Here is a 27396-nt window from a genome sequence, read left to right on the forward strand (position 1 = left end):
AACAGACTGACAGAGGAAACCAAAGCAATGTCCCAGCATGAGTAAGTCTAAGCACAAGGAGCTCGAATATGTCTAAAAAACACACACACACAGGAAGTGAATGTTAAATGGAGAAGGGGTAGGATTAAATAAGCATTAGGCTTCTTCCTACTGCTTTTCAAACATGTTAGGCGGATGCTGGAATATTGGTGAAAGTTGGAAGTATTAAAGTAGAACATTTTTTCATTTTGACAGATAAAACCTATTACCATTGTGCTCTCTGGTGGACAATCTCTGCGATGCAGGCACTGTTTCTCAGGTTTGTCATTGCAGATTCTTGGCTCTTTGATATTATATATTTGCATATTATATTATATATCAGATCTGTAATTCTTATTTCTATATTTAACTTAATATCTCATTGAAGCAAATCGACGTTCCATATTTTATCCATCCAAATATTGTTTAAATGTTGTAAGGTTTTTTTGTTTTCTTTGTATTACAAGTTCGAAATAAATAAAAAAAAAATCATTCACTGTCATTCATTCAAAGTTTTTTCCTAATTATACTTTTAAATTTTGCTCCTCTCGACTTAGTGGGATAAAAAACCCAGTGTTGGAGTAACTCATCCGGTTAATTATCGATCTTTGCAGTCTTCTCTAAACCACGGTAGAGAACATCTCTGTTGAGTGGTACATCTTGTACGTAGACGATCTTTAGAGCACCGCCTCTCTGCAATCAGCTGTCAGACTTGCATTTATTGCTTTTTCCTTTTTTTATTTTTACAAGCCGGTTTTACTTAAATCCCATCTGTCTCCTCATCCTTAGGACCCACCATCGTAACGTCGTTTCGCGGCATGCTAACATGTTCTGATTCTCCCTGCAAGCGATGAACGAAACGAGCACCGAGGGGACCGGACCGAGACCGGCGGAGGTCGTGTTGACTGCGGGCTGTCGAGCCCCGGTTGTCGGGCAGGTCGGAGGATGGAGCCGAGGCTGAGCGGGGATGGCAAGCCGTCCTTGTCCTGGTTCCACCTCGGCCCCGTCCTCGTCCTTTCACTCCTGGCGGTGCAAGCGAGCTGTCACGGTACCTGCAAGCACCGAGCCCCCTCTCCCGACGAGGTGAGTGAGCTCAATATCCAATGAGCTAAGCTAAAGTAAACTAAGCTAACCTAAGCTAGGCTAAGCTAATGTGGCCGTTGAAGGGCTAGGCAAGGGTGACCGGACGTCCGATTTCAGGGGACAGTCCTCGTTTTGGATCACTTGTACCTCGGCTAAAGCTGTCCCCGAAAATGTTCCCGATTTTAGCGTTTTATACATAAGAAAAAAAATGTTGCGCAGACTACAACAACAGTTATTATGGTAGCCGGTAGCCGTTATTACGGTAGCCGGTCGGAGAGGGAGCGCTAATGAGCATGCGCGCAGAATACAGCTATTACGGGAGCCAGTGTCGCTGCTATTGACATTACAAGCAGGTTAAATATGAATAAATATGTCAGAATAAATGAAACCACAATGGTCCCTGTTTCTTCATATAATATTGATAACATTTATTTATTTATTTTTAATCCGAGCCGAGCTGTAAATGTCCCCGGATTTTATTTCAGAAATCTGGTCACCTGAGGCTAAACTAGTTAGTTACATTAGCGTCAGTGGTTAATCAACATATGCGTGTGAAACATTATTAAAATAAAATGTATAGCATATCAAGTAAATTTGTTATGTGTTTATTTTTTATATAATATAAATGAAAAGCGTTAGAATACAGTTAATTTATCTTTCTTAACCGTAAAAGCAGTGATTTTATTTCACATCTTTATGAGTTTCAGCTTTCCCCCTCGCCTAGCAGCTGTTTCCCCTAGCAACAACAGAAATAACATTTCCGGGTAGATATCTTCACAATAAAAGCACAGTTTCTACAAATTGAACATATTTGATGTAAAACTTAAATTTAGTTCGGAAATGCGAGTAATAAGGCACCAAAAAACAATTTAGCAGAATCATAATTTATGGACATAACCCTCCTACTTGTGTTACCTTCCAATTTACTGATACGTCTCATTCTTGGTGTCAGTTTGATTCCAGCAAATTAAACCTCCAGAAAAGGTCGTGATGACAAGTACTTTATATGACACCTAGTTTCATTATGCAGGTATTTCCAGAATCATTAGACGCACATTAGATGTTTATATTTGTGATTCGAATGAGGTGGAAGTTTGTCCTTTCTGATGGACAATCTTTGCAATGCAGGCACTGTTTCTCAGTTATGTCAAGTGTCAGATTCTTGGCTGCTTGATATTATATATTTGCATCAGTAATGGTAGATCTTAAATTCTTATTTCTATATTTAACTTTAAGTCTATTGATATCTTATTGATGCAAATTGTAGTTCCATATATTATCCATATCATTCAAACTGTGGTTTGTTATTATTATTTTCTCTTGTAGGTTGTCCATCACGTCCACTTGAAGCCTGAGCGTTTGACTAAGAGAAGCTCCCCTGATGACCTTCAGCTCAAAATAAAGATTATCTACGACAACAGCGTTGACCAGTAAGTGCTGCAGCAGCATCATGGGATTCACAAAGACGCACAGAGACAGTATATAAACACTCTTAAAAGTAGTCAGGAGCCTGTGTTTTAATAGTTTTGCAGTGATAAGCTGATGTGTTTTGTCTCCACAGACTTGCTGCAGACAAGAGAAGACTGGTGAAGGTAATGAGACGCTTTGAATGTTCAGTCGTCCTTGTATTAGTTACTGAAAAAATAACTGCAAAGCTGTTAGATGATGAACTGTAGCACCGGTGCCGACCCCCTACTGATGTCTTCTCCGTCGTCTTGAGCCGTGGCTTCATTCACTCTTCCTCCGAGTTACGGATTAGGAAATTTAAGCCCATGAGCCACATCCCTCTGCACCACCACTGTAACGCCAGCGGGGGAAGCAGAGTGATGATTCATTCAGAAATAACGTCAGGGTTATCTTTCATTCACCAGCTAATTTAACACAGAATGCATTAAAGACAAAGGACTGATCAATAATTGATGTTGAGCACCTTTGAATTGACTCCACGGTTCACATGCACACACTTACTTGGTAGCTACATGTAGGTTGGTTTGAAGATCTTGGCAAATTCATTATTGCATTTATTCTGTGCATTTGTTTATTATTATATTGATAATTTTATATTTTATTATTTTTTCCTTTATATAACCAGGAATTAATCCCATTGAGTTTCAAAATCTCTTTTTGCAAGTGGATCCTAGTCAAGACAGCAGCATAATAGGTCGACATACAGTACACAATAGAAAAAAACAACAATACAAAACATAAAAAAACACAGTTAAAACAGCAAAATACATGTTCGGTAAGAGGACATGTGCATTCACTAATCAAATGGTCCTTAATCGTAGCTTTAAATTCCCAAACCTGGGAGTTAATCCAATTTGAGGTGATTCTGTTATTTACACCAGGACTTTAAAGGTGAATACTTTAAAGACACTTTCACCAAAGAGCGAGGAATGTTGTACATTATCCGTCCATCAAGCCTGGTGTTGAGATCTTGTGGCTGAAGATGTTTCTTAATTCAGTGGGTAGTTACCCTCAGTGTAACAGACTCAAACTATGTATTTTTTTGTGTGTGTTCCTCCTCAGGATAAGCTGTTTCCACAAGCCATCGACTACCTCCAGAGGGCCTTCAGCGTGAGACGAAGGGTTGGACCTGTTCTTCTCAGCAGGTAAGTGGCTTTGAGGTTTAACATGTGAGACGGTGAATGTTAGAAAGCTTTTCCCAACTATCTAGATGAATTTATGTTGATGAAATCAGTCATTCTCACACAGTGCAGAGTGAATGTGATTGTTTGTCGTCTCAGACAATGTGCAACCAACCAGTACATGAGGAAGAAATATGACCCTCATCGCTACTGCCAGGACGCCTGTGCAGACGTCACCCGGTGTGGCCCTGTCGTTGTACCACAGCACCACCTACAGGTAAGAAAGAGCCACTGATAGATTGTATGTGTTGTAGTAAAAACACGAGAGACTGAAGCTCTGATGGTTTTTATTTACTCTTAAAATGAAATCTTCCCTCCATCCAAGCCCATTGTATATATCGGCTCCAGACCTTTTAGTTTTTCTAAATTGTTCTGTTCGAAAGTCTAATTTATATCAAATACAGTAGAAAAATGTACCTTTTTCCTTTAGGGGTTAGGATTATTAATACAAATATCAGGTATAGTGCAATGTTCCTCCTCCCATTTTTCAGTCATGATATCCTCTTGTAGATCCTCTCCCCAGCTTCTTTTAAACTTTTTAGTTTTTTTTTTTAGACTGGCTTGTCTGTGCACAAAAATGGCAAATAATGTTCTCGAATTTGTTTGAATTCTTGAAATAACGACGACTCCAGACTTTTCCCATTAGTTTTTAGTGCAAAGAAGATCAAGTGAATTAGGAGCTTGTTTACATTTAATAAACTATCCTTTAAAAAGAAAAATAAGTGTAATCTTTGCACATTGCTGTCTGCTTTTTAGCCCTGATTCTCAGTTTTTCTATATAATTTTCTTGTTGTGGGCCAGATTAGACCGTCCGTGTTTGACACATGTGCTGTAGACTCTTACCCTCAGATTTAACTCACTCTTTTTGTGTATCTCTCCCGCAGCAATGCAAAGTGTGCAGCGAGTCGGGGAAGTCATGCGGCCCCTCCGGGCCCCCGGACGGCCCTGGAGTGGAGGGGTCCGACTTTGTGCTCTACGTCAGCGGCATCACCACAGAGCGATGTGGGCAGGAGAACATCGTGGCCTACGCTGCTTACTGCCAGCTGGAGGCGGAGCTGGACAGGTGAGAGGAAACGTTTCCGTCAACCAGCGGCAGGAGTGAAAGTAGCACAAACATGGAGATGCTGTGTATGAATAACGGAGAATAAACTCATATCTGTGCATGTGTGTTTTTGTTCCAGACCTATTGCAGGCTACGCCAACCTGTGCCCTGCTATGATCTCCTCTCAGCCCCAGGAGTTTGAAGGGATGCTCTCTACGGTCAAACATGAGATCATCCACGCTCTGGTCAGCACATCCCACCGACGCTGCTGTAAACGTCATCAGGTTCAAAACGGAACTAGTGAGCTTCACGTCTGTGTTTGCACTTTGCTCCTCAGGGGTTTTCAGCCGGTCTGTTCGCCTTCTACCACGACGACGAGGGGAAACCTCTGACTCCTCGCTTCACCAGCGGCCTGCCTGCCTTCAACGAGAGGTGAACGCTGTCCCTCATGTTTAGGTTTTGGTCATTTCTCTGGTTAATGGAAACTTACACTTATAGTTTCTCTGCAGTGCTGAAAGTCAGTGCTTCAAGTAAACAGCACAGAGGAGACCAGAGAACCTCAAACATCTATGATTTAAAGGATGAAGCTTAAAATGCATCAGATGAAAGGATTTAACGATGCCGCTCATTAACTTTAAACCTTAAACCTGTGTGTCAGTCTGGGTTTGTACCAGTGGAGCGAGGCTGTGATCAGGAGGGTCAGCAGACTGTGGGACATCAGAGGAGGAACGATGGTCCGACACCACGTCCACGTCCTCGTCACTCCTCGCGTTGTGGTGAGAGACAGAGAAATTTATCTTTTTTTTTCTCAAACCATCGACACATTAATGAAGTACAAGCTGCATCAGATTCCAACAATGTCAGGTTATGAACAATATATAATGTCTGTGTCCAACATTGTTTTAAAAATTAAAAATATTTACTAGATAAACCCTATATTTGTTTTTAAAAATTTCACGTTGTACCATATTTTAACTCCACAAAATGAAATACACATCATTTTCTATGTAGAATACAGATAGTGGGGTTTTTGAATTAAAGTTTCCCTCTTAAATCATGTATCTTTTTGTGATTGCTCAGTCACTAATTCACTAAATTTAATCACGTGGACTTTATCCGAACCTGCAGATTCTACCTCATTTAAATGTTAATTTGATATAAGCTTTGAAGTAGATAGAGTGAAAGAGTCTGTTTGGTTCCAGGAGGAGGCGAGGAGGCATTTTAACTGCCCCATCCTGGAGGGGATGGAGCTGGAGAACCAGGGAGGGATGGGAACCGAACTCAACCACTGGGAGAAGAGACTCCTGGAGGTCAACACACACTCTCTGACCACAACTTCCTGGATTTCTTCTGTTCATCTATTAATTATTCCATGAATTTATTTTCATTTTCCGCTGACTCAGAACGAGGCGATGACGGGCTCCCACACCCAGAACCGAGTGTTCTCGCGGCTGACGCTGGCCATCATGGAGGACACGGGCTGGTACCGAGCCAACTACAGCCTGGCCCAGAGGCTGGACTGGGGCCGAGGCCTCGGCTGCGACTTCGTCATGAAGAGCTGCAAGTTCTGGATGGACAGACAGAGACAGAGGTCACAATAACACTCTGTGTCAAACTGTGTGTTTCATTACCTCTAGAAATGTGCAGAACCTAAATATCACAATAAAAAACTGATTATAGATACAAGCTCTCAAATATATAAAAAACTAAAACATAAAACATTTTATTTATACTCTTATGAGTTTATTTAAGTTTATTTCAGAACATTTACTGACTCAGGAGGTCATGTGACCAGTTCATCTAAATCCATCTTCCTCAAAGTGACAAGAATTTAATTGAATTATGAGACGAGACTTTACGAGAGTTACAGCTCATTCACAAAACACCTTTTAAATGGAAACACTTACACAGAACAAGTTTGTACGGGCTCCTCCTTCTAGTGAATATATCTTTTCGAAGTCTCAGGGAATATGTTATTTGTTCCAAAATGTTCTTATTTTGAAAGTAATTATCTTTCCTACTTGATGTAGAATTTAACCCAGAACGATTTTTAGAATTTCACTTGTTCAAACCTGCAGAAACTCTGTAAAATAAACCTGGATACATTAACACAGATCAGTTTTAACAGTGTAATTTTGTGTGTATTCTCTCCGGTTTCTTGTCTCACCAGTCGTGACTTTGTTGTCTTTGTTGTTGCAGACGACATCCTGTGACTCCGTTCTGCGACACGGTGCGAGCGTCTCCTCTGCAGCTGACCTGCAGACAGGACCAGCTGGCCGTGGCTGTGTGCAACCTGCAGAAATACCCGCAGGAGCTTCCCCTGGACTACCAGGTACGCAGCAAGAACGACACGACTGTGAGCGGATCCTAAATCCTGTGCCGCTCGTCTGTGCGTGATGTTATGTGTGTGTCAGTACTTTGAGGGGATCCCGGACGTGGCCGCTGATCAGTTGCCGTTCTTCGGGGGCGCCGTGGAGATCGCCGACTACTGTCCCTTCAGCCAGGAGTTCAGCTGGCACCTCAGCGGAGAATACCAGAGGAACTCGTACTGTCGGGTGTCCGAGAACCAGCCAGGTACCACGACACTTATTTAATCAGAAACCGCTCCACTGACTAATCTTAATTTTGAGCGTTTCTATATTTTATTCTATATTTTTATCCTGCATTCTTTTTTATCTTACTATGTTTTTAGATTTTTATTCTTATTTATTTTTTGATATTGATCTTTTATTACTTTAACTCATCATTTTTAACATGTCCTTTTGTTGTATGTATATGAATGTCCAGCACATGTAAAGCACTTGGAATGACATTCACTTATTCTGGTGCTATATAAATTTGTTTAATTGATAATAACAACCAGTCTCAGTGCATCTCACGCCTGTATTTTCTTCTTCTTTTTTTTTTTGTAGCATTTCCAGTCTCAGTCTAAGTTTTATCGTGTTTATATCAGGGTAGTTTCGAGTTATTAATTAAGCACTTTTATTTTTACACATTTTCCATGAAGTAAGGACACAGACAGAGAAGAAGTTGCCTGGTTATTGTTGGGGGAGTTGTAGAAGTCGACTTCTCCTCAAACTAGGAGTTAGAAGAAGAAGTGTTGGCGTTCTCTGTTTACATTTACCATTAAAATAAAAACTAAACTGTACTATTACCAGCTAACAGTGTATCTGTGTGTGTGTGTGTCTGTGTGTGTGTGTGTGTGTTCAGACTGGTGGAGGAATTACGGAGCGGAGCAGTACGGACCCGACTCTGTGTGTCTCTACCAGAAATCAGCCTTCATCATGGAGCAGTGCACCAGGAAGATGACCTACCCCGACTGGGGCTCCGGATGCTACAAAGTGCATCAGTTTTAGAATTTTTTTTTAATCAATATATTTATTCACAATTTACTTGTATACACATAATTATAGCAAGTATGTAGTGTCTCATTGAAAAGGCACCTGCTTGTTGTAAACAAATAATGCACATCACAACTTTCTCAGCCATGAACATTTGTGCACAAATGAACTCATCAACCGTGTTATGAGGTTTACAGAACTGTTTATTAAGTGTCTACGTTCAGGAGCCTCAACTTTTTGTGAAAGGTCGACACCACGAGAGGTGGCGGGCGAAGGTTGAGGCTGAAGCAGCTCTAATATTCAGACTGAAACAGCTGAAACAGGCAGTTTAATTTTTAAAAGAAGAAACATTAAATCACAAGAATAAAATTTACAGAATCAAACTGTTTCCAAAAAAAAAAAGATAAATCTTCATCTTCTGCGTCCACTTTGCAGCTTTTTCAACACTTATTGTGTTTTTTGTCTTTTATTAAAGTTAGTAAGTGCAGTAACCATCATATTTAGTGATATTTAAACCGTAGTTCTAGTTAAAGTTGAATGAACCACGCTCTGGAGTCTAAACGTGTTTTTCCGTGTGTGTTTCCAGGTGTTGTGTTCAGCTCAGGGTCTGACTGTGTTCGTTCAGGATCGCTCCTTCCTCTGCGCCCGTAAAGGGCAGCTACTGAGCGTCAGCGTCCGAGTCAACGACTGGGTTTACAACGGCGTCCTGATCTGTCCCGCCTGCACAGACTTCTGTGACAACTGCCCTCTCCCCCACCAGCTCCCGCCCATCAACACCTCCAGGAGTAACCCCATAGGTCAGTGGCTGCTGGTCATCCACCCTCTAACCCTCCAATCAGAGCTCTGGTTGTGTTTTTTCTTCTGATTTCATAGATGTGCAGCGTAACTAAAGACCAAAATATGTGTAATGTTTAAATTTAACTTGGCTCCAGACAGATAATTAAGTCATTTACAGTCTCCGGGTAGAGAAAAGATACATGAGGCCTAAAGGAAATAACAATGACGCTACGGAATGAATGAAACCCAAAACTCACTTTTGTCTTTTCTTTAACCAAAATTTCAGGGCAACAGAATTATAGGAAACTCTTAAAGACAAGATTTACAACAATAAAAATACTTTTCAAAGCCTCAAATGTCCCAACAGTTCAATAAACGTCCAATGCTTCACAGTACAAGCAAAACATTTCAGTGCTCCCCCAAATTCCCCGGTCAATCAATCCAAATCCAGAGTAAACGTTCTTCAACCGCAATCAGTCTCTAAATCACACGTCCTTCCCCCAAATAAAAATATATATAAATATTCCAACTCCAAACGAAGCCCGATCCCCAAAGTTCAGTGTAAACTTATAAATCAAAGAATGTAAGAAAATGTAAAGGATCTTTCTTTTTTCCTTCTGTCATATTATAGGATTCATCCAACACAACCAACATCAGATAAAAAAAGAAAAGATCAAGCTATCACAAAAACGTCTTATTTATTTTACTGTGTGTCAACTTTAATTCCTCAGGAACAAAACCACTTAGAGTGATTCTGACTTTAGTCATAGAAACCTCAGAATCTTGGTTTTTAAAAAAGACCAAGATCGTGACTGAACTCCAAAATGTGCATGAACTTTAATTAACTTTGAGTCTGTCCTAAATGGGAACAATGCTGGAACGATAAGAGGTTAGGGCTTGTTTATTTACTCGGGCCTGTCTTGTTTGTTCCTTCTAGATCCGTGCTCCGGTTCTCCAGGTTTGGCCATCACTCTCTGGCTCCTGCTGCTCAACCTGCTCCCTCTAGTGGCCGGACTGCTCCTCTGCCACTGCAGCTGATGAACACAAACAAACACAAACTAAGGTAGCAGAACACTCTGGTGCACGGACGTCCTCCGAGGATTTGGTTTTCTCCCCCGTTTTAATCTTTTACTTCCTTTATTTTTACTCTCAAGATGAAAATACTCCTCTAGTTGCTCCTTCCACTCCTTCCACTCCTTTGCTTCAGTCTATTTTATCCTTCGTCTGTTTTTTCTTTGCCAGCGATCCTTTTTGCTGAAGCTCCTTTCAGGTGTCAGTCGGTGCGTTTACATGCACTCCAGTAACCAGATTAAACCTGCTCATTGTGGTCAGAGTAGGGGATTAAAAAGCCTGATTTGTGCAGATATATTTCTCCAGGAGTTCAACCAACAACACTCTCGAGCAGCTACGTGGCAGCTAACGTGTGATCTACAGGGACCATCTTCTCTCATGACGAGGCATTGACACATGGCCATAATCTACCCAGGGCACTGGCACTGGGGTTTATATTGGGATTTATTTTGAGCAACCAGGTTACCACAGTGCATGTAAACACATTCTCAGGTTGGTTTAAGTGCATGAAAATATTGTGTTAGTTTTGTCCTCTTGTCTTACAAAAGCAAATGGGATCGTTCGTTTGGCTCCAGGACAGATCGTCTGTCCTTTTCCTCCTTTCTTTTTTTGTTTTTTTTTTGTTTATGGACACATGATGCAGTAGAAACCTCATGGATTCACTCTGTTTTTCCAGTTTCGCAACTTTACACCAACTTGGGATCATCCTGCTTCACCAAATTCCATATTTTTTTTTCATTTACACCGAAGAGATCGAAACTGACTGTGGATCATCCCACGACAAAAAGCGATTTCTTTGTCCGATCAACCCAAACCAGGAGAAACCGAAAAGAAAAGTCAAGCGGATCGTTTTAAATCTACACATCCTGTTTTTCTTAAACTGTATTTACTCCTCTTGAAGCCAGAGAACTCACGGACGCGTGAAGTTTCTCTCTCCGGTGGTGAGAAAAGGTAACTCTTTGAACTTTTATAAGCTCAAAGAATCTTTTATGCAGAAAACTTTTACTGTAAATAGAAGCGTAAAAAACGAGTACGTTTCCCGTCGTCCTCCTGACAGGACGCACGGGGTTTCATTTTAATTCATTACCTCGTTTGCTCTGTGTCGATCACGTGTCACGTTAATTAAGGTACGGGATGAATCTGTAGCGGACGGAACAATGTTGAAGTCTAACTAATAATATTTTAGTCACTGTTTGTTCTGTTAAGTTTCACTGAATATCAGAGTTTATTATAGTCAAAGTCAGATCCATTGGTCTTAAAAACCTCCACGTCATCACTCAGACCTAATGACTAAGAAACAAAGAACAAGAAATTTGCAGTTTCACGTGGAAGGAGCCAAAATACTTGAGACTGGTCGGCCATTATTCTGTGCTGACGGCCCTGAGAGTTTAGACTCTGGCTCCATTTGAAATGCAGATTCTGTAGATGTTCAGGAAACATTCTCCTCTACAAGTTTTCTTTCGTTCCCAGTCTGGTGTCACGTTGACGTGGAGGTAAACACACAACTTTACAGCCACTGCAAGATCTAATTTAGAGATGCAGCATTGCAGGAATCCAATGGTGCTTAATATTGTGAATGATGTAATGAAGATACTTTCTGATCGTTTTATTACAGAACAGGTTGGTTTGTTGGTTATTTCTATAATCAAGGACTCTCTCTTCACTGTTTGTAATGACTCCATCAATTCAGCTGCTAAATGAGAACAATGATCTGTGAGTGTTGAGATGAAAGCTGGGCCAAAATACTGTACGTGCATCATAGGAACTGTTTTAATACGTTAATGTACGATGGATCCGTTCTGAGAGGGTGAGAGAGAAGTTGTTTCCATTGAACGTGTTGATGAAACGATAGAACAAATGAGTTTTATCTGCAGTGAGACGGTGATTTAATCTCTTTAGTTTTATCTGTAATGTGATATTAGACAGAATAACGTGGGGAACAACTAAGTGGACCTTTCGATTGAAGATTATTTTGTCTCGCATGCTGTTTCCAAGGCTGTTTCTGAAGCTTCATCAAAGAGTTTCATTCCAAAACAAAACCAGAGTCACGGTGCAACTACAAAGATGCACAATATAACGACATGAGACAGAGTGCAACTACGAGGAAACACAGTGTGAAACATTATAAATATACAATACAACCACACAGAGTCACAAAGCAACCACAGATACAAAACACACAATTACAAACTAAGTACATAGATGCACAATAAAAAGAGACACTACAAAGACTCAATACTTAAACAAGACACAGAACTACAAACTACAAAGAGATATGCTTCAACTACAAAAACACACTACAAACAAGACAATAGACTACTACTACTACTACTACTACTACTACTACAACTACAAAGGTGCATAATACAACTCCAAAGAGACACTATAAAGACACACAACACTACTACAAGACACAGAACAGCTACAAAGATGCACAATACGACTACAAAGAGACACACAACAACGACCAAGACACACGATGCAGCTACAAAGACAGAAACTACAGGGATACAAAACACACACAACCACAAAGACACCGGCACAATAAAACCATGAAGAGTCATAACACAAGATGACTCAAAACGACAGCGACGATAAAACGCATGGACGAAGTCGCGGCGTCATGTGACCTGACATAAACAGACCAGAGAGAGAGAAGTTCTCCAAATAGATTCAGACTCATTATATAAGTTATGGTGAAATCATGTGACTCCAAGTTCAGTTTAAAGTTCAGATCCAGTTGTTTCCGTGTGTCTTTTATTCTCCAGTCGACGCAATCACTGATCCCTGATCAGTTTTGGAATGAAACTCTTCTTCTCGTGGACTTTAGTGCAGCTGCTTCATTCGTGTGAGAAATGTGTATAAAAGTGATCAAATGTCTTGATTTGCACTAAACCAAGAGAGCTGGCCTTAATGTCAGAGGACTTTTCTTTTTGGCTGCATTGGAATGAGGTGTTTACATGAAGTGACCAAGTTTTTTTTTTTTTTTTTTTTTTTTGTAGTGTTTGTTTCCTGGAATCCACAAATGTAGTTTTTCCGTCATGCGTTTGTGTCTGTTTGTGTTCTGTCGGTTTGTTTTTATGTCGTCAACAGGAAGCTGGAAACATTGTTTAAATTCCACACCTGTTACGATTCATGCACTGTAGAGCTTCGTGTCATTACTGTTAGTCATGTGCCGATGATCAGACCTCAGTCCAGTCGTGTCGTTTTGTTATTTTAAAGAGAAAAAAAAAGACCCGTGGAGATTCTGTTTTGATTGTGTTTTTTTTGGTTTTCAATATGTTAAATGTGATTGACTGAAGTTGCACTGAGCTGAAAAAAAAACAATGATTTCAGAGTTTATAGTTTAAAGTAAGTTTGTGATAAAGAAAAGTCAACATTGGTGAAAATGTGTTGATGGAAACACAGGAGACGTCTCTGAGTTTCCTTTTGATTTTATGCAGTAGTGAGACAAACGATTTGCATTACTCAGCTGTTCTTTGTTACATTTATTTCATTTTTTTAGAAAAAGGGCTGCTTTTTAAAACAAATCAAGACTGAAAATAAAAGCCGTCTGTATCCCCGAAGCATCAGCGCGTCGTCTTCTTCTTTAACTTTATCATAAATTTGATAAATCACATGGTCGTATCTGGTCTGTTATTAAAATCCACTCAGCTGGAACTTGTTGCATTGCTGCTGAAATTTATTTGACAGTAAAACTAATACCACAATAAAACGATACCACAGAAAATACAAATTGCAGTCATTAATCAACGTGTGTAATCAATGTGTTACAATAAAAGCAACAGGAACAAACATCCAGCTCGAATTCTCTCTATTTTTACAAAAAATTACAAAAAAAAGGCACTAAAAACTTGTGGACACATAACGTTTTAGTGTATGAAGTGTTTTTGGAAGCCGAGTCCTGAACTACTGATGCACTTGGTATTTTTGTACTTGATAAGTTCAGATGCAGGACGTCCATTCTGCAACTGGAACACCAGCGAACTTTATTCAAGGTTTCTGCAGAGTCTTAAACGTTGGATAATCCCAATTCAAGGCCTTAAAAAGTCTTATGTACGAACATATTTTGCAACTTAGTTCCATGTAGTTCTTTATGAAATATAACTATTAGCAGAAATAAAACTACAAATGAGACCTGGAAGTGGAACTACATACTTAACAAGGTTTTTGACTGGTCAGGTTTATTAAAAGAAATTTCTTCTCAAACGTCTCTGGACCATTTGTCCTCATGTTCGATGAAAATTCAGTTTCCAGTATGATCCAGGTTTTAAATGTTTTAAAACCCATAATGGTCTTAAAAAGGTCTTGAAAAGGTCTTAAATCTCTCTAGTTCAGAAGCCCTGATATGATGCAAATGAAATTAATTCTGCTTGTACCACGTCTACACAAGTTACCTCGAGATGCATCCCCACATAAATGTGTAGGGAAAAAAGCGTATCCTGGTACTTGGAGTGGACAGGTACATACTTTAAATATGAAGAGTACTTGGTCAGTGACTGATGAAAAGTCCACAAGAAAACAATACAGTACTGTATATTGATAAACGTGGCTGTAGTCCCGCTGGCAGCTGCTATCTTTATCAGCTCGGCCGCCGGCTGTGACACCTGTTGTGCACTACATTACAGTTGGAGCTACTGTTTCTGACTGATGTTTAGGTTTTTTAAACCCGGCTTTATTAAAAGCTGAGCTCCTAATATCCCTCTTTTTTTTTTTGGCTCATCCAACCTGTTCACTGTTCGGACTATTGTTCCTTGATCCACAGGAAACCCACTTGTGAGCCAAAGTTTGTTCCATCTCTGACGTGGGAGAAGAAGCTTTCAGGGTGACACGAGGTGCAGGGCGTCACACTCGGCCAGGATGTCACCGTGTGGTCGTGGATGTGCTCGGGGAGGATGCCGCCGTTCTGCAGGAGAACTCTGAGACGGATAATTAGATGTTAGCAACAGGGTGGAACAAGGATAAAGGTGTATTTTTGTCCACATGTTTTTATGCGTTCTCAATTTGCACTTGGTCAGACAGGTTTATCCAAAAGGTGTTAAAAGGCAAATGAGCTTGTAGACAAAAGAAAATATGATAAACTGTGGAAAGAGTCTGAGTGACTGAGTGGCTCCTCCAAATATATCAACAAGGCTCATTATTACAGAAAAGTATTGGGGGCATCCATGAGAAAAAAACAAATGAGGTAGAGGAGGAGGTAGATTTCCTTTTCATCATGCAGTTTGAGAAAAAGTCGATATTTTGCAAAAAGAAAAGTCGAAATTTCAATAATAAAGTTGAAATTTAAAGTTGAAATTTTGCAAAACAGGTCAAAATTTTGAGAGAAAATTTGAAATATAACAGTGAAATTTTGAGAAATTTCGCCTTGAACGAGAGGTGAGCCATGTTTCTGTCAAAATCATTTAAATGTTGCTGTACAGAAACGCATTAGGGCCACCCATGAGAAAAAACATTTGAGGCAGATTTTTTTTTTGCCATCATGCTCCCTGAAAAAAAGTCAAACTTTTGCAAAAAAGTCGAACTCTTGAGAAAAAAACACGAAATTTAAAGTCAAAATTTTGCAAAAAAGACAAAATTTTGAGAGAAAATTGGAAAATTCCAAGAAATTTCTCCTTCAACAAGAGGTGACCACTGTTTGTGTCAAAATTATTGAAACGCTGCTGTACAGAAGAGTATTAGGGCCACCCATGAGAAAAAAATCATCATGACCGTTGAGAGTCAAAATTTCAATGCTCTGCAGAAGAGTAATGGGGCTTTAACATTAATTAATAATTAATATTAAGAATATAAAATTGTGATTATTTTTTCAGTTACATTGCTGTATTATATTTGACTGTTGCATGTTGCACCATAGAGTCCCAAAGCTGGGCACAGACGCAAGGTTAGAGGTTACAGTGGGGGAAATAAGTATTTGATCCCCTGCTGAATTTGTAAGTTTGCCCACTTCCATAGAAATGATCAGACTCTGGTTTTTATGGTTGTTTACTGGTTATGGGTATAGACAGAATATCAATCGAAAATGCATAAAAAACACACAATCTAAAAGTTATAAATTGTTATGTATTTTATTAAGGGAAATAAGTATTTGATCCCCAAGCACAACACAAGTCAGTACTTTGTAGAGAAACCTTTGTTGGCAAGCACAGCGATGAGACGTTTCTTGTAGTTGGTCACCAGGTTTGCACACAGCGCAGGAGGGATTTTGGCCCATTCATCTTCACAGACAGTCTCTAAATCCTTCAAGTTTCTTGGCTGCCTCTTGGAAACTCGGAGCTTCAGCTCCCTCCACAGGTTTTCGATCGGGTTAAGGTCTGGAGACTGACTAGGCCACTCCATGACCTTAATATGCTTCTTCTTGAGCCACTCCTTTGTTGTCCTGGCAGTATGTTTTGGGTCATTGTCATGTTGGAAAACCCACCCACGAGGCATCTTCAGTGTTCTTGCTGAGGAAAGAAGGTTTTTGTCCAAGATGTTACAGTACATGGCTGCATTCATTGGCCCCATAATGCGGTGAAGTTGCCCTGTACCCTTTGCTGAAAAACAGCCCCAAAACATGATGTTTCCACCTCCATGCTTAACCGTGGGTATGGTGTTCTTTGGGTCATACTCACGTTTTTTCATCCTCCAAACACGGCGGGTCGAGTTAATGCCAAATAGCTCAACTTTGGTTTCGTCAGACCACAGCACTTTCTCCCAAGCCTTCTCTGAGTCATTTAGATGTTCACTGGCAAACTTAAGGCGGGCCTGTACATGTGCCTTCTTGAGCAGGGGGACCTTGCGGGCACTGCAAGAGTTCAATCCATAACGGCGCAGTGTGTTGCCAACTGTTTTCTTGGTGACAGAGGTACCAACTGCTTCCAGATCATTAACAAGCTCCTGCCGTGTTGTTTTAGGCTGCTCCCTCACCTTTCTCATCATCATCCTCACTCCATGAGGTGAGATTTTGCAGGGAGCTCCAGACCGAGGACAGTTGATGGTCCTTTTATGGGTCTTCCACTTGCGAATAATGGCACCAATAGTTGTCACCTTCTCACCAAGCCTTTTGCTGATGGTTTTGTAACCTATACCAGCCTTGTGCAGGTCTACAATCTTGTCCCTGACATCTTTTGACAGCTCTTTGGTCTTGCCCATGGTGCTGTAGAAGTTGGAATGTAAGAAACTGATTCTTAGAGCAGGTGTGCTTTATATACATGACGAGTTAAGATCAGGAGTATTGGTAATTAGTTGACTGAGCACAGCTGTGTGCCACATGCGCACCAGCCAATCTGTAGGAGCCTGAATTCTAAGTGAATTGTTGGGGATCAAATACTTATTTCCCTTAATAAAATACATAACAATTTATAACTTTTAGATTGTGTGTTTTTTATGCATTTTCGACTGATATTCTGTCTATACCCATAACCAGTAAACAACCATAAAAACCAGAGTCTGATCATTTCTATGGAAGTGGGCAAACTTACAAATTCAGCAGGGGATCAAATACTTATTTCCCCCACTGTAGATATATGCGGACACGCGGTTTATTTCCATATAAAAACATCCTGTTGTGTTTCCTGTTGTATTTGTCCTGTACCTGTTGGCGAGGCGGATGTCCACGTGTGGTTTGGCGGATTCTGGGTCGGGGACACAGTCCGGGTGGATGCTGGTGAAGTTCAGCGCCTGCTCTCTGTCCAGGATGAAGCAACACGGCCCCACGGACGGGCCCACCGCCACCACGATGTCGCTCACCCGGCAACCGAAGCCCGTCACCATGGCATCCACGGTGGCCATGGCAACCCCCATCAGGGTCCCTTTCCAACCTGTAAGCAAATCCACATTCATAGTTATGCTGCTGGAGTCTGTTTAATGGAAACTCTGGTATGGTGAAGACATGATAATGGAAAACCTCTAGGGGGCGCCACAAGCTAAACAAAAAAAAATAATAATACATTATTTATGCCATGTATGGAAAATTACCTTGTCCCAGTAGCGCAGAATTACTTAAGAAATATAAACAATATCAAATTTGAAAGAACATACAAAGTATACAAGAATATAACAGCACTCTGACTGTCAGTATATACAGTGTGGGCTGGGAATTAAAGAAATACTGAAAAATTGATGGTAAATGTGGACAGTGAGGTAGTTAGTGCCAGCTACTCAAATTAAAGTGCATGTTCAGATGTGCAGGGACGTTGCAAGGAGACAAGCAAACTAGGCAGTTGCCTAGAGAAATGACCCTTATATACGCTGCAATGACAACACGACGAGAACTTCCCCCTGGGCTCCAAGGTGCCTCTTGCCTTGGGGCCCCCAGACTGTCTTGAAACAGCCCTGTAGATGTGCACTATTAGGTGCTACCTGCATGAGCGGCTCCGATGACCTTTGACACCGGATCAGCGAACAGGATGGGCATGCAGTCGGCCCCCGGAGCCGCTAGAATGATCCCAGTCTGGTTGGTCACTAACGCATCGTAGCTCTCCGGCTCGGCTTTACCCAAGACCCACACGTCGCTGGCGTGGTTCACCTGCAGAAAACATGTTCACATCTTTGACCCTCAGCTCGGAAGCTGTGATCCTGTTCTCTTTTTGCATGTGATTTGTTTATATTTGATTAATAAAGACACGCTTGAATGCAGTTTTGTTTATCTTATTCTCATGCTATCATTAAACTGGTAAATAACTGAACAGGGTTTGGTGTTGATGCCCTTAAACTGTATTTCTTGCTGATCTTGTGCAGGATAATGAAGACGGGTCGGTACCTTGACCAGACGTAGAGGCTGAGGGTGGAAACCAGCGTGGAGGGCCAGTCGACGTCTGTTCTCCGTCACCACAGCCACGGGGTCCCTCCTCTTGCTGCTGCAGAACATGTTCATGGAGGATAATGTTGGAATGTAGGACACGCCACCTGTACGAGTGCTGAATCCATGACCAAAACAGTCTGAGGCAAAAGAAAAAGAAAATCAGATAATTTATCAGTTCATGCCAAATTATGTTCAAAATTGTTGGAATTTTTAATTGTAACACCAATTTTATGCAAAAAAGATGTGCCAAGGATAAATAAAGTTAATGGCAAAACCCTGTCAGTAGACCATACGTTAATACAAGTTTATTTTCGTATTATGTGATGAGAAAAGCACAATTAAATTTGCAGATACTTGTATGGAGTCTGGTTCGGTGAAAGGTCCTTCTGAAGTTTTAAATTAGCTGCTATTTGAATGGAGTTTGGTACACGTCCACCTGATGCTATTATTCAGTTTAAAAGAGGTATGTCTCATGTTACTAACAAACTGTTATAAAGTTAAATGGACATTGTTATGTTGTTATGGCAAAGCCCTAATGGGATTAGGGAGGAGTCTGCGTTACTAAATTAGTAGATATTTGAATGTAGTTTGGTATGGGCCCTTTGGATCTGTATTAATTATATTAAATAATAAAATGTTTCATTTCTGTGCTTAGTAATTAGGGGTGGGGGAAAAAATATCGATATGGCAATATATCCCAATACTTTTTCTTCCGATACAATAACAATTGAAAGAAAGAAAAAGAAAAAGTCACGTTTCAAAGTCAAGTCCAATAAATTGGAAACAGAGCATTTGGATGAATATTGTTTTTTGACTCAATTTATCCAATTAATTATCAGTGATGTCATCTGATGTACATATATGCAATGTGTATTTTACGTTACACTTAAAATTTCATGTGAACTGTAGAGTATTGGAATACCGTAATATCGCAATAATTTATGGTATCGTACCGTGAAGTCGTCTCCAATACCCACCCCTATAAGTAATTGGTGAATTTAACTTTCTTTAAATATAAAACTAGAGGAAGCAAATATCAAATTACATTCAATTTAATTCATGTAAATCTGAGACAAATCGATTCCAAACTCCATTTAAATATCGACCAATTTAAGAACTATATTCTATGGGTTAATTTACTGAGAATGACCTGGGATCAGTGCTGATTTCAACACGGTGATTTCTCCCTTCAGCGCAGGCAGCTGCTGCAGAAACGCCGACACGTCCTCAGATACTCTTTCACCAGGTGAGTCCGTGTGGGCGGAGCCTCTGCAACTCGGACAGGTGTGATTTTCCACCGGCTTCACCTTGTACTCAAAGCTGTAGACGGCCGTAAAAAGCAGCTCCTGGTACAAACCGAGCACTTCTCGGCCCCATGAGGTCGTGAGGACTGTGACCGAGCTCAGATCCAACTCGTCCACAGTCTGCTTGAACCGGTACAAACATGCCGCGGTGGAGTCCGAGTCCAGGACCTGCGCGTTTCTGCACGAGCTCAGAAACGCGTCTGAAAAGCCGTTGTTCTCCTTGTAACGTTTCCCGCACAACAGAAAAACATGTGGGTCTGGTGCAGACTCCTCCAGCAGAGAAGCTCCGGTGCACGCTGCGCTGCAGCCGTGGATCAGGTCCACCAGCACGGCCTGAGCCATCGCGGAGAGCCGAGGTAAATTCACGGCTCGAAACACAGACAGAAGTCACATCCACAAACAGAGTCACACTCCTCCTCCTCTTTTTATGTTCGACAGGAAAATGTTTTCTCACATAGAAAAAAAACAATACTGAGAAATAACAACCGGCTCTACTTCCTGCAGTGTGAGTCTGCAGCGTCGCTCCGCCCAGACTGGAAAGCCCTCGCGTACAGTGGAAATTCCTCCACATCTGCTGACTGTTGCATAAAGGTTAGTTTAGTGAGGTCAAAGAATACTTTCTGCACAAGCACCGGAATTTATATGTTAGGAATATGAGAACACGCTGCAAAACAACATGAAAACATGAGGAAGAACATGTTATCGGTATATGTGGGGTTTGTTTAGTTTTTTTTTTACTTCCTTTATCAGTAAAACGTGTTGAGGCATGAATAGTGATTGACGTGGGGTTTCTCATTTCATTAAATTAATAAATAAGTGAATGGTCTGGAGATTTGGATAAGTTCTCCACATGCAATTCAATTGTCAGATGCTGTAACGAGTCTTGATCTAAACCTGTGACCTGTGATCACTAAATTGGACCATATTTGAATGGACTTTGGCATGAATTTGCCTTGCATCCTTATATTTGAGCAGGGTTTTATAAATTGGGTGATACTTTTATTTATTTTGGCATGAGATTAACTAATGCCTTTATCGAGTTTAGTGTGTCATTGGCGTGAAGTTGTCCCTCATTGTTAAACTGGTAGATATTTGAATAGAGTTTGGTAATGGGTTATATTGTTAAATTGTGTGAAACTTTGTTGGTGATTCTTTATCTTTGTTAAATTGACAGATGCTCAAATGGAGTCTGGTATGAGTTAACTGAGTTTCCTCCAGTTGTCATTAAAATGGAAAATATTTCAACGGAGTTTGGCATGAAGTTTTCTCTCATCATTAAACTGGTAGATACTTGAATAGAGATTGGTAGTGGGTTGTTCATTAGTTTCTAACTTGACAGTACATTGATTTGCTGTTCTCATTAATGTGGTGCATATTTGAATAGAGTCTGAATGTGTCTCACATTGTAAAACTGGTATAAATTTGAATGGAGTCTGGTCTAAATTAATCCCATGCTATTGTTAAATTGGTGACTATTTGAAAGGTGAGTGGATTTATCTTATTGGTAAATTGGTAAATGCATAAATGGAGTTTGGTAATGGGCTAGTGATCAGTTATCAGAGACAGATGTTTAAATGGATTCTGGTGTGAGACGCATATTTAAAGGGACTTTGGTCTGAATTAGTCTCTTATTGCAAAATTGGTGTAAATCTGAATGGAGTTTGGTTGTGGTTCTTTGTAGTTATTAAATTTACAGATACTTAAATGGAGTCTGGTAAGTTTATCCTGTGCTGTCTTTTCAGCCAGTTATAAATACAGTACTTGGCATGTATGTGTTGGCGTTATTGGTGTGCAGTCAGTTATAAACGTTAGCAGGTCGACTGGAACACATTGGAATTGAGTGTAATTGGTTCTTTAATTAGTAATTAAATTGACAAATGCTTGAATGGAGTATGGTAATGGATAATTTATATTGGCACATATTTGAATGGAGTGTGATTTCCTCATGTATTGTACGATGACTTAATTGCATTTCAACGCATTCAAATTTTCCTGTCGTTAAATTTGCTGGAACCTGAATGGAGTTTGGTATGAGTTTCTAATTTATTTCGTTATTGAGGAGCATATTCACAATATACATTGTGCACTGATGCATTAGGCCAGTTTACCTCACTAAATACTGACTTGCTGTAGATATGCAGGCATTGACTGATTGAAGCTCCACACCTTACTGGTGTCCATCTCCTCCTGTAGCTGCTTTGCTGAATCACTGTGAATGAGGAAATATAAGCGTGTAGAATAAACACGGCTTCTTAACAAATGCAGACCTGACTGGTTCACCTGATAACAGGAGGATGTAGGAACTTCCCTGGGTTGTTTGTTAGCCGCAGCACGTGTGGTGTAATTAAACATTAGCACGGAAAATTGTGCTGATGGTGGTTTCACGCTTCATGGATGTTACCGCTGGGAAAGGCCAGTGCAGAAAATATGTGAACATGACGACGTTTACTACGCCACAAAAATATGTTGACGGAGTCGCCCTGTCAATGCACACATATCGTGTGGCTTAAGAAGAAGAAAAAAAAACTGCCTGGCTGCAGAAAATACCATGAAGTGAGTGATAAGTGAGTCCATTTAAAAACACCGGGGCGTAGTTGTCATGTGTTTTTGGCCACAGAAGAAGTGATCTGATGAACTATGAGGTCAGATCCACTTCTGTTTGTGTGGTTTAGGTTCACATGTATCTGATCGCTGCACTTTTACTACTGATACTTTACCTTTTTTGAGATAGCTCAGTTCTTTTACTACGAATTCTTAAATGCATTTGTGTAATTGTACTGTTGATACAACATCAAGCAGATACTTGTGTACCTTTGTTTCTGATTCTTTACATGAAGCTAATACTCATGTACTTTGAATACTACTAATACTTTAACTGCACAGTTTAGTTGAGTTACTGCAGATACTTTAAGCTTTGACATTTTACCTAAAGGACTTTAACCACATCAAGCGGATACTTTTATGTTTATGAATACCTTACACTTGTGTACTTTATCCGCTGGCATTTTAACCGCTTGTTACTTTTACTACCCATACTTTACTGCATGGAGATGAAAGTACTTAAGTTCTTTTACTACAAATACTTTAAGCATGTTGGCGCTGATGTTTGTGTACTTTGACTATTGATATTTTTGCTAAACTTTAACTACACAGTGCAAGAATACAACACGGCAACACTTTCACTACGGAGGCTTTAAGTACATTTGTGTACTTTACCGTCAATGCATCAACTGATATTTGTGTGCCTTTACTACTGACTACTACTTTAGCTGCATGTGTTTTTTCTACAGATGCTTTAACTACAAGGTGTACTCTTCTTATGAATACTAAAACGAAAAACACATGTATTTTTTACTATAGATAGTATAAAATTACTTTAGCATTTCTGATACTTTCTCCTTATTCCTTATACAAACTATGACTGGTGCATTTTCTCCAACCGCCAGCAGGTGGCGCCAGATATTCAATTCAGATTTTACACCAACTTTTTATCCACTTAACATGCAAACATACGACACTGATAAAGGAACATGTATGAAATAAAAAAAAAGCAACTCTTTCAGGATGCTGTGCTCTTTAATTTCCATCTCTATGATCACGTGCTGCACATTTTAACCACTTTCCCAAACCACACAGTCCATGTCAGGCATGTCAGGCTGCAGCCTCGCTCCCAGTGGACGTCTCTGCTGCAGCAGAACGAGGTTTTGCTGTTTTTCCTGCCTGACTGAACCTCGGGGACCAAAGTCACTAAGGTTACATGGCGCTGCTGCTCCTTCTGCTCAGGAATTTATTATTAACCTGTATTTGCTGTTCTCTTGTGGGACTGTTGGGTATTTTTATCATCAGTCAGAGTGGAGATTTGGCTTCATGATAACAAAATAATTGTCATTAGAAAAACACAGATTAAGCACTTAATGTGTTTGACTTTACCTGTAATAAACCTGTTTCTGATAAAGTCTCATTTATGAAGGTTTTATAGTGAAAAACATCAAAATTCCCTCAGGATCAATAAAGAATCTAATCAATATTAATGGTTAATTCAGTTTACTACATGAGCTAAGTCATATTTTTGATATTATTAATATTCATTATTACCTGTGTAGGACTGTAGAGCTGCATCAGTTTACTTCTCCATTAATCTGACAGTTATTCTCTTATTAATTTGTTTGTAATGGATCATTTCAGACCAGACTAACATCTTCAGACGTCTCATTTTGTCCATCGGACTCTATAAAAAAAAATCAAAAATATATTCAGTTTATTGTCACAAAATGAAGTATTCACACATGAATTAGTTCTAGGTCGGTTTTGCTGCAGGTCAGTTTCATTCATTAAACGTGTAAAAGCATAAACGTCGTTCTTTGAAACTGAACTTGCAGTTCTGTTTTAAATTCTGAATCAAATCCGTCTGAAAATGCAAAACCTCATAAATTAAATGGTCACAGAGACGCAAGTTCAGCAGCAGAATCTGTTCCCTGTTCCATGTTAAGTTGAGAGAACATTGAACTTTGGTTTCTTAACTTTTCTGGTAATTTATATGACCCTGAGCTTTTACCCTTAAAAACACGAAGCAGCTTATTCTTTTTGTGATTTCACAAATTGGAGATGGATCACGTCGTCCATCCTCCGTCCTGTGGACCCTGACTGGTGGGAGGTACCTGCATTAAAAACAAACTAACTAAGACCTGAATCGTTATGTTGAGCACAATGTTTTATAAATCTTTTGGTTGCAGGCAGTGATTCCATCTCTGGAGGACTGCAAAGACAATTTCATTCATTATTAATCATACAAAACAGGCTGCAAAGATGTTGTGTTCATACATTACAACAAGCATGTTTTTTTTTTTTTCCAGGTGATTTATAAAATGAATCTCTCACTCAGGCTGTTCCCAGTTCATTTCCTGTCAATCAACATATTGATTATAATCTGATATTTCCATCTTTAGAGCCCCAACGAGACCCTAAAACACACTTCTTCTTTCTTTTCTTTTTTTCTTTTTTTTTGCCTATTTAACTTAACTCTTCACAGGGAACTCATTGAAATACTTGGAAATTCTAAATTTTAACCCTAGAGTTGTTTATTATACGACGTCCGAAAACTGTTTTTCATGGAAAAAACTCAGATTAATGAATTTCCTATATCTGTTTGCTTGCCCTTAAACAAATGTAAACACGTATTTAGAGAATTAGAACATCAGAGCTGATTCAGACACTTTATACATTATCACATTAGGACACTTCTTCTTCTTCTTCGTGGTTCCTAATAAACCAGTTTTCATGCAGAGGTGGACCTTGTAGACCACATTAGACCCTGATTAGACCTGAGAACGTTTCATTGATCTTCCCTGATTGGCTCAATCAAAACCACGTGCTTCTAAAGCCCACTGAGAGGAACGATGAGATGAAGTTACCAGATATGGTTCCTTGCCCTATAAAGGGTTAAAATGTGTGATATTTAATCATTGAATCCAGGATTTTTCTTCTTTACAGGCTCGTTCTGGATAAATAATAATAATAAAGTATGCAATAATCTATCATTGAGTGTCCTTTCTAAATTATTTTATGTCACACCATTGGACATTGTCCTCCTCATATCTGCCCAGTCTCCATCGGTCGGTACCTGACGGAGAGCAGGCTCGTGCACGTCTCTCTCTGCCTCGGTGACGCGCCCCGGGTTCCGTCCTACCGGAGGACGCTCAGAGATGCAGCAGAGCGCCTGAGAGGAGACATACGCGCGGATTATCGTCTCCAGCTTCTCCAGCGCCGGGATTTACCGCGCATCCACCGCATCCGTCGCGTCCTTCCTCCGCGGGACCGAGCCGTCTGACCCGGTAAGAGGAGGTCCGCTTCTCTGCTCCGGTTTGACCGCTTTATATGTCTCGGTTTTCCTCATGACGCGCTCCTGTCAGCCTGGTTTACTGGAAGGCTGCGCTGCGAAGCTCCGTCCATCAGGATGGAGCTGCAGGGACTGGGAGTGTGGCATTGAAACAGAAAGGAACCTCGATTAGACTCAAATTATTCATGAAAACCTTATTATTAACTTGAATCTGATGTCAGTGAGCTGGAGTGTGCGCCTCTTTTGATCCAAAAAAAAAAAAAAAATACACAGTGTAGGGATGTTAGTTTATAACAGCGACTCTCGGGCTGCGAATGCACCTTATTGTTCAGCAGCAGATTTTCAATTAAAAGTGATCCAGCTGAGGTGAAACATTCCTCTGGGGCCACGCAAAGAAAAGAAAAGTGACCACCACCATCCTGTCGTCCCCCCTGCTTCATTTCATCGCACACCTGCGTGTCTCGTGGCTTTTCACTGTCATTTAGAGGAATTTCTTCTTCTTCTGCTGCTGCTGCTGTGTGAGCTGATGCTGATGTGATGATGGTGAGGGGGTTGGGGGGAGGGGTGGGGGCTTGGTGGTCTTTGGTTAGGAGGAGAGGACGCCCTTGGTTTTAAGTCACCTTGACGACCCCAGAGCTGCACAGAGCTGCATCTGTCACATTATTCACCTCCCATGCCCGTACATTCAGTTTCTCAAACAAAGAGCATCACATTGTTATTCCTACTCCATTGTTAGTTCCAATTATTAATCTCACATTTTCAAGAGAGAAATGGGAAAAACTAACACATTAAGCTGCATTTCTAACAACTAATTGTGTGTTTTGTGTGTGAAATCTTCATCTGCGAAGAAAAAAACTGACTAAAGCTGTGAAGTATTGGAGTGAAAAGTAAACCAGCGTTGACTCAAATACCTTTAAATAGTGTGAGCAGCTCAGACTCTTTCCTCATAAACAACGATGCTCCTGGTGACTCGTCGCCAGGGCGACACTGCTCAGCGCCATGGAGAGGAGGCAGCGTCGATAACAAACACCAGTCGACTCAAAACTCACAGTCAACCAGGTTTTAGTGAAGCTGTGAACGTGATTCGTTTCAGTTGTTTAGCTTTATTTATTCCTCTTTTAGATTAGATTTAACTTTATAATGCATGATGTTAACAAGTTACAGTAGATTTACTGGATATGGACAATGGGCATAAACAGGTTATTCACACCGATCAGGCATAACATTATGACCTTATATTGTGTAGGTCTTCCTTGTGCCTCCAAAACGGTTGTGACTCATCAGAGAATGGACATGGACCTTTTTCATGTGTTTTTTCAGTTGTTCTTTAAAGTGTTTTTGTGTGTGTTGGGGGGGTGGGGGTGTCTGGTCTGGTCTAGGTGGATGCTACATGTCTAAGTAACATCCACATGAATGAATGCCAGGAACAAACGTTTCTCAGTAGAACAATGAACTATCACAAGATGGAAATGTTGTTTACGTCTCCTGTCAGTG

General features: G+C 40.3%; 3 protein-coding genes across 4 annotated transcripts in view; 2 read left to right on the plus strand and 1 right to left on the minus strand.

Annotated features, from left to right (window-relative positions):
- Positions 1-671: 671 nt before the first annotated feature.
- Positions 672-13546, plus strand: lmln (leishmanolysin-like (metallopeptidase M8 family)). The gene is made up of 16 exons (XM_047601444.1): positions 672-1101; positions 2428-2531; positions 2663-2693; positions 3631-3713; positions 3849-3966; positions 4634-4812; positions 4931-5036; positions 5129-5223; positions 5450-5567; positions 5994-6101; positions 6195-6382; positions 6991-7123; positions 7206-7365; positions 8002-8132; positions 8719-8929; positions 9847-13546. The coding sequence occupies exons 1-16, from the start codon at positions 964-966 to the stop codon at positions 9945-9947; spliced, it is 2004 nt and encodes a 667-aa protein (XP_047457400.1). The 5' UTR covers positions 672-963; the 3' UTR covers positions 9948-13546.
- A 95-nt stretch (positions 13547-13641) lies between these two features.
- Positions 13642-20564, minus strand: lacc1 (laccase (multicopper oxidoreductase) domain containing 1). Its single transcript, XM_047601446.1, has 5 exons — positions 19913-20564; positions 18721-18899; positions 18321-18486; positions 17554-17779; positions 13642-14899 (listed from the first exon to the last, which is right to left on the minus strand). The coding sequence occupies exons 1-5, from the start codon at positions 20406-20408 to the stop codon at positions 14725-14727; spliced, it is 1242 nt and encodes a 413-aa protein (XP_047457402.1). The 5' UTR covers positions 20409-20564; the 3' UTR covers positions 13642-14724.
- Positions 20565-25700: 5136 nt separating this feature from the next.
- enox1 (ecto-NOX disulfide-thiol exchanger 1) overlaps positions 25701-27396 on the plus strand; it is a 105479-nt gene continuing 103783 nt past the window's right edge. The window contains exon 1 of one of the 2 annotated variants that reach the window (XM_047601642.1): positions 25701-25897. The gene's annotated coding sequence lies outside the window, so the exon portion shown is untranslated. The remainder of the gene's footprint in view (positions 25898-27396) is intronic. The other variant, XM_047601641.1, reaches the window with a different exon arrangement.

The sequence above is a fragment of the Mugil cephalus genome, chromosome 12, assembly GCF_022458985.1.
Source record: "Mugil cephalus isolate CIBA_MC_2020 chromosome 12, CIBA_Mcephalus_1.1, whole genome shotgun sequence".
Taxonomy (NCBI): Eukaryota; Metazoa; Chordata; class Actinopteri; order Mugiliformes; family Mugilidae; genus Mugil; species Mugil cephalus.

Excerpts from the sequence above, each read along its gene's own strand:
- lmln (XM_047601444.1), top strand. The coding sequence starts at position 964 with ATGGAGCCGAGGCTGAGCGGGGATGGCAAGCCGTCCTTGTCCTGGTTC. Across the intron at positions 5,568-5,993 it reads TCGTCACTCCTCGCGTTGTG|GAGGAGGCGAGGAGGCATTT; the intron begins GTGAGAGACAGA and ends GTTTGGTTCCAG. Across the intron at positions 7,124-7,205 it reads AGCTTCCCCTGGACTACCAG|TACTTTGAGGGGATCCCGGA; the intron begins GTACGCAGCAAG and ends TGTGTGTGTCAG.
- lacc1 (XM_047601446.1), bottom strand. The coding sequence starts at position 20,408 with ATGGCTCAGGCCGTGCTGGTGGACCTGATCCACGGCTGCAGCGCAGCG. Across the intron at positions 17,780-18,320 it reads CATCGGAGCCGCTCATGCAG|GTTGGAAAGGGACCCTGATG; the intron begins GTAGCACCTAAT and ends ATTTGCTTACAG. Across the intron at positions 14,900-17,553 it reads GACATCCGCCTCGCCAACAG|AGTTCTCCTGCAGAACGGCG; the intron begins GTACAGGACAAA and ends TATCCGTCTCAG.